The sequence below is a fragment of the Sciurus vulgaris genome (assembly GCF_902686455.1).
Source record: "Sciurus vulgaris genome assembly, chromosome: X".
NCBI lineage: Eukaryota > Metazoa > Chordata > Mammalia > Rodentia > Sciuridae > Sciurus > Sciurus vulgaris.
The window spans coordinates 19,398,216-19,411,431 of NC_136471.1; the positions used below are offsets into that span (position 1 = coordinate 19,398,216).

At 37.1% G+C, this 13,216-nt stretch overlaps 1 protein-coding gene across 1 annotated transcript in view; it reads left to right on the forward strand.

Annotated features, from left to right (window-relative positions):
- The window catches only part of GPC3 (glypican 3), a 414,363-nt gene that overhangs the window by 305,194 nt on the left and 95,953 nt on the right, over positions 1-13,216 (forward strand). Inside the window, exon 6 of the mRNA XM_079123994.1 lies at positions 6,894-7,014. Coding sequence (XP_078980120.1) covers positions 6,894-7,014 — 121 coding nt within the window. The remainder of the gene's footprint in view (positions 1-6,893; positions 7,015-13,216) is intronic.

The window sequence follows — 13,216 nt, forward strand, 5'->3', positions numbered from 1 at the left end:
AATTTCCCAAATCTGAAGAATGAAATGAAAAACCAAGTACAAGAGGCTTATAGGAATCCAAATATACAAAATTACAACACACCCACACCAAGGCACATTATTATGAAAATAACTAACATACAAAATAAAGACAGAATTTTAAAGGCCACGAGAGAAAAGAATCAAATTACATTCAGGGGGAAACCAATAAGAATATCAGCAGATTTTTCAATCCAGACCCTAAAAGCTAGAAGGGACTGGAACAACATTTACCAAGCCCTGAAAGAAAACGGATGCCAACCAAGAATCTTATACCCAGCAAAACTTACTTTCAGATTTGACGACGAAATAAGATCCTTCCATGATAAACAAAAGCTAAAGGAATTTACAAAAAGAAAGCCGGCATTACAGAACATTCTCAGCAAAATATTCCATGAGGAAGAGATGAAAAACAACGATGCAAATCAGCAACGGGAGGAACTAGCCTAAAGGAATAGCCAAATAAAGGAGAACCAAATCATGTCAAAAAACAAAAATGAGTCAAATGATTGGGAATACAAATCATATCACAATAATAACCCTGAATGTTAATGGCCTGAACTCATCAATCAAAAGACATAGCCTGGCACATTGGATTAAAAAGAAAAATCCAACAATATGCTGCCTGCAAGAGACTCACCTCATAGAAAGAGATACCGATAGACTAAAGGTGAAAGGATGGGAAAAAAACATACCACGCACACGGACACAGCAAAGAAGCTGGAGTATCCATCCTCATTTCAGATAATGTGGACTTCAAGCCAAAACTAGTCAGAAGGGATAAAGAAGGACATTACATGCTGCTTAAGGGAACCATAAATCAGCAGGACATAACAATCATAAATATCTATGCCCCGAACATTGGCTCATCCATGTACGTCAAACAAATCCTTCTCAATTCCAGAAATCAAATAGACCACAACACAATAATACTAGGCGATTTTAACACACCTCTCTCATCGCTGAATAAATCGTCCAAACAAAAATTCAATAAAGAAACCATAGCTCTCAATAACACAATCAACAATTTAGACATAACCGACATATATAGAATATACCATCCAACAAAGAATGAATATACTTTCTTCTCAGCAGCACATGGATCCTTCTCTAAAATAGACCATGTTTTATGCCACAAAGCTACTGTTAGCAAATACAAGAAGATAGAGTTACTACCTTGTACTCTATCAGATCATAATGGATTGAAGTTAAAAAACAGAAACTTCTCCAATACTTGGAGATTAAATAATACACTATTATATGATGAATGGATAACAGAAGACATCAGGAGGGAAATTAAAAAATTCTTAGAAGTAAACGAGAAAAAAGACACATCATATCAAAATCTCTGGGACACTATGAAAGCAGTACTTAGAGGAAGATTTATTTCATGGGGAACATTCAACAAAAGAAGTAGAAATCAACAAATAAACGACTTAACACTACAGCTCAAATCCCTAGAAAAAGAAGAGCAGACCAACATCAAAAGTAGTAGAAGACAGGAAATAGTTAAAATCAGAGCCACAATCAACGAAATAGAAACAAAAGAAACAATCGGAAAAATTAATAAAATAAATAGTTTGTTCTTTGAAAAAATAAACAAAATTGATAAACCCTAAGCCACACTAAAAAAGAGAAAGAGGGAGAAAACTCAAATTACTAAAATTCGGAATGAACAAGGAAATATCACAACAGACACGAATGAAATACAAAACATAATTAGAAGCTATTTTGAAAATCTATACTCCAACGAAACAGAAAACCTTGAAGACATCAACAAGTTTCTAGAGACATATGAATTACCTAAACTGAATGAGGAGTACATACACAACTTAAATAAATCAATTTCAAGCAATGAAATAGAAGAGGTCATCAAAAGCCTACCAACAAAGAAAAGTCCGGGACCAGATGGGTTCTCAGCCGAGTTCTACAAAACCTTTAAAGAAGAGCTCATTCCAATACTTCTCAAAGTATTCCATAAAATAGAAGAGGAGGGAACCCTCCCAAACTCATTCTATGAAGCCAATATCACCCTGATACCTAAACCAGACAGAGACACATCGAGGAAAGAAAATTTCAGACCAATATCCTTAATGAACATTGACGCAAAAATTCTCAACAAAATTTTAGCAAATCACATACAAAAATATATTAAAAAGATAAGTGCACCACGATCAAGTGGGTTTTATCCCAGGGATGCAAGGTTGGTTCAACATCCGGAAATCAATAAATGTCATTCACCATATCAACAGACTAAAAGTTAAGAATCACATGATTATTTCAATAGATGCAGAAAAAGCATTCGATAAAATACAGCATCCCTTCATGCTCAAAACACTAGAAAAAAATTGGGGTATTGGGAACATTCCTTAACATTGTAAAAGCCATCTACACTAAGCCCATGGCCAATATCATTCTAAATGGTGAAAACTGAAAGCATTCCCCCTAAAAACTGGAACAAGGCAGGGATGCCCTCTTTCACCACTTCTATTCAACATCGTTCTTGAGACTCTAGCCAGAGTAATTAGACAAACCAAAGAAATTAAAGGGATACGAATTGGAAAAGAAGAACTCAAACTATCCCTGTTCGCTGATGACATGATTATATATTTAGAGGAATCTGGAAATTCCACCAGAAAACTCTTAGAACTCATAAGTGAATTCAGTATAGTAGTAGGTTACAAGACCAATGCTCATAAAACCAATGCATTTTTATACATATGTGATGAATCTTCAGAAAGAGAAATTAGGAAAACTACCCCATTCACAATAGCATCGAAAAAAATAAAATACTTGGGAATCAATCTCACAAAAGAGGTGAAAGACCTCTACAATGAGAACTACAGAACACTAAAGAAAGAAATTAAAGAAAACCTTAGAAGATGGAAAGATCTCCCATGTTCTTGGATAGGAAGAATTAATATTGTCAAAATGGCCATACTACCAAAAGTGCTATACAGATTCAATGCAATTCCAATTAAAATACCAGTGATGTACCTTACAGAAATAGAGCAAGCAATTATGAAATTCATCTGGAAGAATAAAAAACCCAGAATAGCTAAAGCAATCCTCAGTAGAAAGAGTGAAGCAGGGGGTATCGCAATACCAGATCTTCAACTCTACTAGAAAGCAATAGTAAAAAAAAACGGCATGGTATTGGTACCAAAATAGACAGGTAGATCAATGGTACAGAATAGAGGACATGGACACAAACCCAAATAAATACAATTTTCTCATACTAGACAAAGGGTCCAAAAATATGCAATGGAGAAAAGATAGCCTCTTCAACAAATGGTGCTGGGAAAACTGGAAAACCATATGCAACAGAATGAAATTAAACCCTTATCTCTCACCCTGCACAAAACTCAACTCAAAATGGATCAAGGACCTCGGAATCAGACCAGAGACCCTGCATCTTATAGAAGAAAAAGTAGGTCCAGATCTTCAACATGTCAGCCTAGGACCAGACTTCCTCAATAGGACTCCCATAGCCCAAGAAATAAAAGCAAGAATGAACAACTGGGATAGATTCAAACTAAAAAGCTTTCTCTCAGCAAAGGAAACTATCAGTAATGTGAAGAGAGAGCCTACAGAGTGGGAGAATATCTTTGCGTCTCATACTTCAGATAAAGTGCTAATTTCCAGAATCTTTAAAGAACTCAAAAAACTCTACACCAAGAATACAAATAACCCAATCAACAAATGGGCTAAGGATATGAACAGATGCTTCACAGAAGAAGATCTACAAGCAATCAACAAACATATGAAAAAATGTTCACCATCTTTAGTAATAAGAGAAATACAAATCAAAACTACACTAAGATTTCATCTCACCACAATTATAATGGCGATTATCAAGAACACAAGCAACAATAGGTGTTGGCGAGGATGTGGGGAAAAAGGTACACTCATACATTGCTGGTGGGGTTGCAAATTAGTGCAGCCACTCTGGAAAGCAGTATGGAGATTCCTCAGAAAGCTTGGAATGGAACCACCATTTGACCCAGCTATCCCACTCCTTGGCCTATACCCAAAGGACTTAAAATCAGCATACTCTAGAGATAAAGCCACATCAATGTTCATAGCTGCTCAATTCACCATAGCCAGATTGCGGAACCAACCTAGATGCCCTTCAGTTGATGAATGGGTAAAGAAACTGTGGCATATATATACAATGGAATATTACTCCACCATGAAAAATGATAAAATTATGGCATTTGCAGGTAAATGGATGAAATTGGAGAATATCATACTAAGTGAAATAAGCCAATCTCAAAAAACTAAAGGACAAATGATGTCGCTGATAAGCGGATGAGGACATATAATGGGGGGTAGGAGGGGTTAGCGTTAGGGTTAGGGTTAGGTTTAGAGTTAGGGATAAGGAGGGTGGTAAGAATGGAGGAAGGAAGGACTGTATGAGGGAAAAGAGGGGTGGGAGGGGTGGGGGGAAGGGAAAAAAATAACAGAATGAATCAAACAACATTGCCCTATGTAAATTTATGATTTTCAATAAAAAAAAATAAAGGAGTGAAAGGAAGATCAATAGAGGAGAAGAGAGAAAATAGGGGGAGGGAAGAGGTAAGGGAAAGGAGGGTAATAGGAATTGAAATCCAATTCCTTGCATGTATTGTTTCTTCAAAATAAACCCACACTATGTATAATTAAAATGCTCTAATAAAAATGTGTATGAACAAATAAATAAATGGAAATATCATGAAAAAATAGAAGCCGACTCTTGAATCCAAGAAAAGATCAAAATTCCTGCTTCGATTTAGACTTCCACCAAAGCCCATGTAAGGAACTGAGTCTTTAAGGACTGGATGAAAACTATGCTCTGGGGTGGTGGGGAATAAAATGGAAATGATCCTGTGGAAACATTTTTTAAAAATCTACTAAATATTTTTGGGGTGCCATCTCAGAAGAAGGGCAATCAGATGTTCTCTTCAGCTTGTTATTCTAACATATTTTCTTTTTCAGAGGATGACTGTGAATTATGAAAATCAGAACTAGATTTCCTAACATCCTCTGCTACGAAGCATGTTTTTCAAATCATGTCCTTAATATTGGCAGAAACATTATATCATGGAAGGGAACATCTAGGAGAATCAGATCAATATCTTCTGAAGCTGTGAAATTTTCAGTAATAAAGAGATAATGCCCTATCCGGACCTGACAGTGTGGTTGAGAAGCTCACATAAGGTGCTTGACACAAAATTGCTTTGTAAAGAGCTGTGCAAAAATATACTGGTGTTAATACATTTCATTTTATGACTTGAGATTTGAAATTAAACTGATCAAATGCATCAATAAAAAGTCAATTAAAATAAATAAATAGATTCAGTTTTAGGAATTTATGCTTCATAAATGTGAATACAGGTGTGGAAAACCCAGTATACATGGTTGTTCTCTGCAGTATTTTTTATATTAACAAAATAGTAGACATAACTCAATCGTTGATAAGTTATCCATGAGATTATGATATAACCATATAGAAGAATAAGAACAAGGGAGTTCTGACATGGGGATCTATCCAAGGTACATATATTACTGATAAAATGATGCAAATCAGTATGAATAGCATAAGTCCAATTTTGGTTAAAATTATATATTAGCATATACATGTGAAAACTCTTACAAATATATATAAAATACATATTATATCTATGTATATACATAAATACCTCAAAGTAGTCACCATGGTTTTCTTTGGAAAGACAGGATGATGGGGGAACTTTTATTTTATGCTTTTACTTCTGCATTGTTTGAATTGCTTACAACAACCATTGTGATTAAAAATATGAGCTTACCCTTAAGCCTGACTACCCTATTGTGATTGGGGAATAAAAAGGTATATAAAGAGAGGGCAAATGATCTGTGAATCCTTTCATTTCCTTAAGAAAGCATTTCCATTGTCAGGACTACGAGAAATCAAAAAGGATCTCAAAACCCTTTTTTCTTCTTTGGTAATGTTCTTGTATTTGAACATAATGAAAGAGAAAGAAGGAAATGAAATATATTTCTTGTGGGTTTTTAAAATGTTTTGTTTGCTTTATTTTGCAAAATGGGGCACAATAGTATGCAGAGATCTGGAACTATGGGTGCAAGAAAAAGAAAACACCCTTGGTTATGTTCCAGTTGAAGGTGGCAAATCCCCACACTGAGAATGAAAGGTAGAATTGCCCAGGGTTGTAAATATTCCCCCTTCTCATTACTGATGAGGGTATCCACAGATAATCTTGAATCTTCTGTTCTGAGGTGAAGCCCATGGCTTCTCCTGCAAGAGCACATGTGAAGCTTCCCCTGATCTACTGCTCTCTTTTGGGAGAGGACACAGAGGGAAGCTGACAGGCACAGGTATGCTGCAAATGGCCTGAGAAACTTCCTTGAGTGGAAACCCAGCTCTTCTGAGGTCTACATGAAATGATGGGAAGAGGAAGAAGAGTTGAAGAGCATCAGGCAACCTTTCTCCTTCAAATAAGAAGAAAACACAGAGTTAATGTCCTTTAGGTGTGCTTCACTGGCCAAGACCTTGAACCTCCTCTAGCACATCTCTCTCATTCCACCCTGCCATTGACCCTTCTAGATGCCCCACAAAATTGAGAACACAGTAAGGGCAGAGGCCTTGTCTATCTTGTTCATTGTTATATCCCCAATACCTTAGAAAAAGGTTGAACTAATATTCTTTGTTGAACAAATTTCTCCACTGTAAATGGACTCTATATGGAGTGGTTTACTTTTGCACCATGGGGCCAGTCCATGAACTAAAAGGCTAAAGAGAACTTGTGGCCAGCTTGACTGTTGGTGCCAAATATAGTCAGCTTTCCCTTTGGTTGCAGCTTCTTTGACAAACCTTTTCTTTACCTATATCTTTACAGATACAGCCAAAAGGCGGCAAGGAATGGGATGAAAAATCAGTTCAACCTTCATGAGCTGAAAATGAAGGGCCCTGAACCAGTGGTTAGTCAAATTATTGACAAACTGAAGCACATTAACCAGGTATGTGATATATCCAACAAAAGTAGAAATGACAAAAAAGTTAGAGGTGGACGATTTTCACTGTTCAAACTGTACATTGGGACTTTGTGGAAAGGCAGCTATTATTCATTTTCTTCAAAGATTCTATACTAAAAAGGATTTCTGAGTGTTGAATGAGGTGGCCCACTCTTGTAATCCTAGTTACTCAGGAGGCTGTGGCAGAAGGATTGCAAGTTTGAGGCCAGCCTCAGTGATTTAGTGAGACCCTGCCTAAAAATAAAATAAAAGAGCTAGAGGTATAGCTCAGTGGTAGAACACTTGCCCAGCATGCATAAAACTCTGGGTTCCATCCCCAGTAACACAAAAAAGGATTTCTGGTTCTTCTTCTTTACCCTGATTTTAAATTATTATGACAATATTACACTATGAAAGGAAGCTTGGAAAATAGAGGGTAAAATATTTCTCATAATCCCACTAAACCATCCCAACTGTTTTCATTTTTGCATGTTTTATTCTAATATTTGTCCAAAACCTCACAGACATTTTTCATAATTGGAAGTATACAAGATTTGTAGTTCTTTAAAACTGACACTATATTGGCAATACTTCCTTATGTTGCCACATACCTTCATATTAAATATTTCTTATGACTGCATAATATTCTGTTGAGTATCCATCATAATTAATCATCTTGCTTTTGCTGGACATTCAGGTTCCTTCCAATTTCATACCATCACAGAGTCACCTTTCCATAGATGGTTAATTTCTCCTGATCTTAGATTATTTTCTTAAAATACTAATGTTATTGGGTCAAAGGATATGGCCATTTTAACGCCTGTTTCCAAATTGCTTTCCAATGAGAATGTATCAGTTTTCACTGCCACCAGCAAGATAAGAGAGGTCCAATTTCACTGCACCCTTGCCAACTTCTGACTCACGACTGTGCATAGAAACACCCACAGATTCCCTTGACCTGTATACATAGTTTTTCCTTTTGTATGGAGTTTAGTAAGAAGACACAAATAGAAGTTAGTTGTACCATCTGTTTGTGATTGCTTTGTGACCACAATAAAAAAAGGCAGCAAAAAAGGCCACCATATGCCAGAGTAACAGTGTTCCTGGCCCCGTGATCCGTGAATGGGAGGCCCCTGGCACTGCTGACTTCGATTTGTAGCTCAGGAAGAATTTAATGAAACTAAAATGCTAATGCAAGGACAAAGGTTTCTGTATGAAGATATGGGCAAGATTTTGTTACTTAATATCAAGCTTAGCAGTGAAATTTTTGTGTTTCTTAGAAAATGTTTGCAAGGCCTTTCTGGTAGTCATGCATTTCACTGCAGTTGCATTGTGACGGTATTGACAGCAAACTTGGGCGTTACTCCTCCAATGCCTCATAAAGTGCTCTGCACTCAGGGAATACTTTATAAATAAATGGTTGTTACTGCTGCTGACCACAAGGTAATGGTACTGTTTATGTAACTGATCCTTCTGTGAACTCACAGCTTCACTAAGTTCAATTAAGTCATGTTGGATATAGTACATTTCAAAATGCATGTCTGAAGGAATCAGAGTATAGACAACATAAAACTTCAACTACTGAACTGAGAGCATAGTATGCCTTCTTTGGGGACAGAGGTAGTGTCTGTCTTCCAGATTACTCAAACTAGGCATTTCTGGGTGGTTCCACTCAACCAGATAGATCCTGGCACTGGTAAAACCAAAATCTCAGGTCCCATCACTATCTTCCTAATCCTAAAGGAGGAATACTGTCAAAAGGTCTCTTGTTCAATAGACCTTAAGGAATACCTACTATGTGCTCGACCAGGGGCCGCGAACTTTAGAGATTCAAAAGGAGTCAAATACTCTGTTTTACAGTCTCCATGGGCACAAGCCTAGGAAGTAGTTAAATGAGGATAAAGGGAAGTCTATGTTGACTGTCTGGAAGAGGGATGCCACTCATTGGTTTTAGGTGATATGCTTCAGTCTGTGGTGGGCTAGGCTAGTCAGATTTCCAGTGTTAAGATCTGCCATGAACAATGTGGAGGGTTGGAGTAGGTAAAGATAAGCAGGAGAAGGTCAGTCATAAGAAGGATCAGATAAAGACCTGTGGGTGGACTCCACCCAAGAAAAAAGGAAAATCGCATCAGACATAGGTTTCTGTATGATCCAGCAGTCATTAAATATATTTATACTAAGACCTTTTAGCAAAGACTTCAAGTACAGTGGAAAGAATATGGGCTTTGGATCCACATGGATCTGAATTTAGTTGTAGGTCTTACCAGATGTATAACCTTAGGCAAATCCTTAATCTTTCTGAGATTCAGTTCTCTCATTGGTAGTATTATAGAGCTGTCAAAAAGCTCATATGTGTGTGTGTGTGTGTGTGTATGTGTTTAACATGCACACACAAATATATGTAATTGCATGTCCCTGATAGGCACTTATTAAATGGTAATTATAGGATTATGTTTAAGCTTTTCCCAATAAACAGAACTAGATTTTGAAAGGGAGCTCCAGTCCTTTGCCAGTCTAAGACTGCTCCTCCAGTTTTGTACGGTTGCAGGTCCCTTTGATACACTTCTTCTTTTCTCTCCCATATTGTTTGTTTCCTACTTTTCCTTCCCTCTAATTTTCAGCAACAAAAGTTGAAAACAATTCATAGGGAGGGAGGAGCATACAGTCAGAAACAGAAAAGTTACCATTACAATTCCTTTCTCCTACCTCTGGTCATAATTAAGTATGTGAACATTTTCAGTTTTCATGCAAATACCATTGGGCAACCAATTAGTTCTCATTGATAGACCAGTTTTACCTGTTTAAGTCAAGCTGTTAAAATTGGTTGGGCTCCAAACACCCACATTGGGTTTTTTTTTCCTCATCTGTGTTGCTTTACATAGCCAAAACACATTTTTTTATTTCAGACCTTAAATAAAATTCATATTTTGGCTGTGATTCAATCTGAAAGTGAGAAACTTTAAGGAAGTCATAAAGAATAAAGTTAGGATGCTATGATGATGTTGATGATAATGTGTTGTATTTGTATAGCGTTTAACAATATTTTAAAATTATTTCATGTTCTAAACACTAATTGCTTAGGAAAAAACTCCAACCTGGAAATTGTATAAGATATTATACTGTCATAGAATCATTCTTTTGAAGAATTCATTGCTACCCTTGGACATTATGTCATTCTCACTGCTCCCTGGGAAATAAGTGATAAATAATGGTTGTCCCTTTTTATAGGTAGGGAAACTGAGGCAGGAAGCCATTAAAGGCTGTGTGGGCATGCTGCCAAAACATCCAATGAGTTTAGTTGAAAATTCAATAAATCATCCAGATGTTGTTTCTTATACGCTGCCAAACATCTGGATTCACTGAATGCCTGACTAAATTGGTCTAAAGTTTTGGTGATAGGGAGGTGGAATCAAGTTAACTTGTCTGAGTTCACATGTAAGTGAATGGTGAATCCTGGAGTGTAATGTGATTTTCCTAAACCCTTTTCTTGTTGCTGTATCTATTAAACCGTGAAAGCATGCTTCCACATACATATCAATAAACACAGAAAGATATCTTCCTATCAATGCATGTATACCCATGTGTTTCCATGTGATGAACTGTGGCTAAGCCATTTATATACATCCTAAAATAACTCTTCACTTTCTTCCATGGAAATTCTCAGCTGCCTCCTTTCAGATTATGGTTGCTGTTGATAGCACCAGAAATAATATACCCACTAGGGGAATAAAATAACATTATTTCCATATTGACAGTCCCATGGTGTAACCTTGAGGGGATGGGTTCCGGGTCATGCCTGGGCCCCTTTCCTGGGAAGGCTTGCAGGTGTAGAATGGCTTCCCCTCCTCCTTTCCAGCCAGAGTTCATGTGCAACATTCCCACGATTGGAAATGAGGAGGTTTTTATTTCCTTTTCAGTTTCTAACTTGTGTGAGGATTTATTGTCTTGTATAAGGAGAGGAATCAAACTCATTTTAAGTTCTCAATGTCAGTCCTGGAATTTGATGGGACCGATGACTTTTTTGAAAACCAATTTTTGTTTCTGTTAGTGTCATTCTTATCCAGGTTCCTGCATGGAGATAAGATTGTAAATACCAAGAATGATCTTACCTATATGATTCTGTGCACCATTTATCCTCTAACCCAGTTTAGTTGGTAACATTTTCTATGTCAGAGTATCTGTTAGTGCTAATTCAGGAGTCACTAAACTGCTACAGAAGTTATTGTTCCCAAAGAAAATCTAGTCATTTATTGTTTTCCCCATTTCAGTTCAGGTTCAAATGAAATTCCAGAAATTGTTTTCCTGCTCGTTGTAAGCAGTTGAAGCCAGAGCAGTCAATACCTGCCCATTTGGTGTCAGAGCTTCTCATTCAAAGTGGGATAAAGTCTCATCTGTTTGGGATGGTTGAAATGTCCTGCTGAATGGTGGGGGAGTGGATGAGATGGCCTCTTAAGATTTCTTCCAGCCGTGTGATTCCCTGATTTGTGACTCAAGGTCAGGCTTTAACCCAGCACCCTCTTGTGAACAAGTCTTGTGACTTTATTCTCTGCTCTGCTATTCTTTTTGAAACACCCTGTTCCCAGGTCACTCCTTTCCACTTTGTAACCCCTCATCTTTTCAGGCATCATTCCCTTCCCACCAGTCTTCCAGGCTAGGCAGATGGAACTTAAACTTGCCCTTCCCCCCACCCCGTTCTTCTGTTCTTCTGCCTTGTTCTCATTAGGTTATGAAAAAATTAAACTATATAAACTATAAAAACATTTGCATTTATCACCCCTAAGTTTCACTCCTCCAGGGTCAGATAGATGACCTGTCTTTGAATCATGTTAACCACGTGACTCCACATAAATGATAATAATTCTGTCATATATTTGCATAGAATAATTCAGTTTTTAAAGTTCTCTCATGTGCATTAGAGAAATTGATCACTGCAGCTCTAAGAGGAAAGCAAACCAGGCATTATTACCTGCATTTACCAGAAGAAGAAACTGTGGACGCTAGAAGGCTAGGAAAGTGGTAGAACTACACCTAGAGTCTAAAGTTATTGATTTCATCATCTGTGATCTTTCCTTCTGTTTTTTTGTTTGTTTTGGTACCAGGGATTGAACTCAGGGGCACTCGACCACTGAGCCCCATCCCTAACCCTATTTTGTATTTTATTTAGAGATAGGGTCTCACTGAGTTGCTTAACACCTCACTAAGTTGCTGAGGCTGGCTTTGAACTCGCGATCCTCCTGCCTCAGCCTCCCGAGCAGCTGGGATTACAGGACTGCATCACTGCACCTGACTTTCCTTCTGTTTTTATAAAGTCATAGCATACCTGTTAGCAATATCCATACATAAAAGATGTACAGGAGTACAAATAACAAAAATTCCTTAATTTATGGTCCAACAGTTTTTAAGTGCACAATATAGTAATTTCTAAAGTCTTAAACTCTGAAGTCAGTAAAAAAGAAAGATTCAACATGCGGTTTACCAAATTCCAATTGGAATGATTTTTAGAAAACTACCTACCACAATAAATGGCAACCAAGGTACTTTGTGGCATGGGTTTGAGTTATAGTTAGCAAGCAAACTTTCTGTGAGCTATCTCTAATTTGTGGAATGATATTAAATAGTCAAAGACCAATTAAAAATGTAGAGCAGGCAGTGAAGTGTGTCCACCTCCATCCCTCACTATAAATGCCAGTAAAGTATTTTTAAGATGCCTGGCAAAATCTGGTATAAAGAAGATACTATCTTTTAAATAGAAAGTTAAAATTTTTAAGAAGTTAATTAGTAAAGTTGTTAAATAACAGAGGAGTACACAGGGCATTCCTTAGCATGTGATTTTTTAAAACAGTACTTGAAGTGGATCTCAGGCATGATAGAAAACACTCCAGGCAACTTGTTTTCATAAGCCTTTTCACAACAGAACCAGTGAGAGTTACAGAACCAGTCCAATAGTTGCTAGAAAAGTTATCAGCGAATGTTAAATTCAAATAAAAGACTGGCCCCAGTGTCTGTCATACTTCTTCACATATAAATGGCATGACAGAACTCTAATAATTGCCATTTCCATGTAGAGCTAGTATGTGTGTGTGTATGACCAAGTATCTACAACAGCATGTTAACAAGAGTCAATGAATGACTTCTGAGTCAGAAAACAACAATGTGAATTCATCTTTAAATACCAGACCTAGACTCTGTGGAGCTAAACATTATTTCA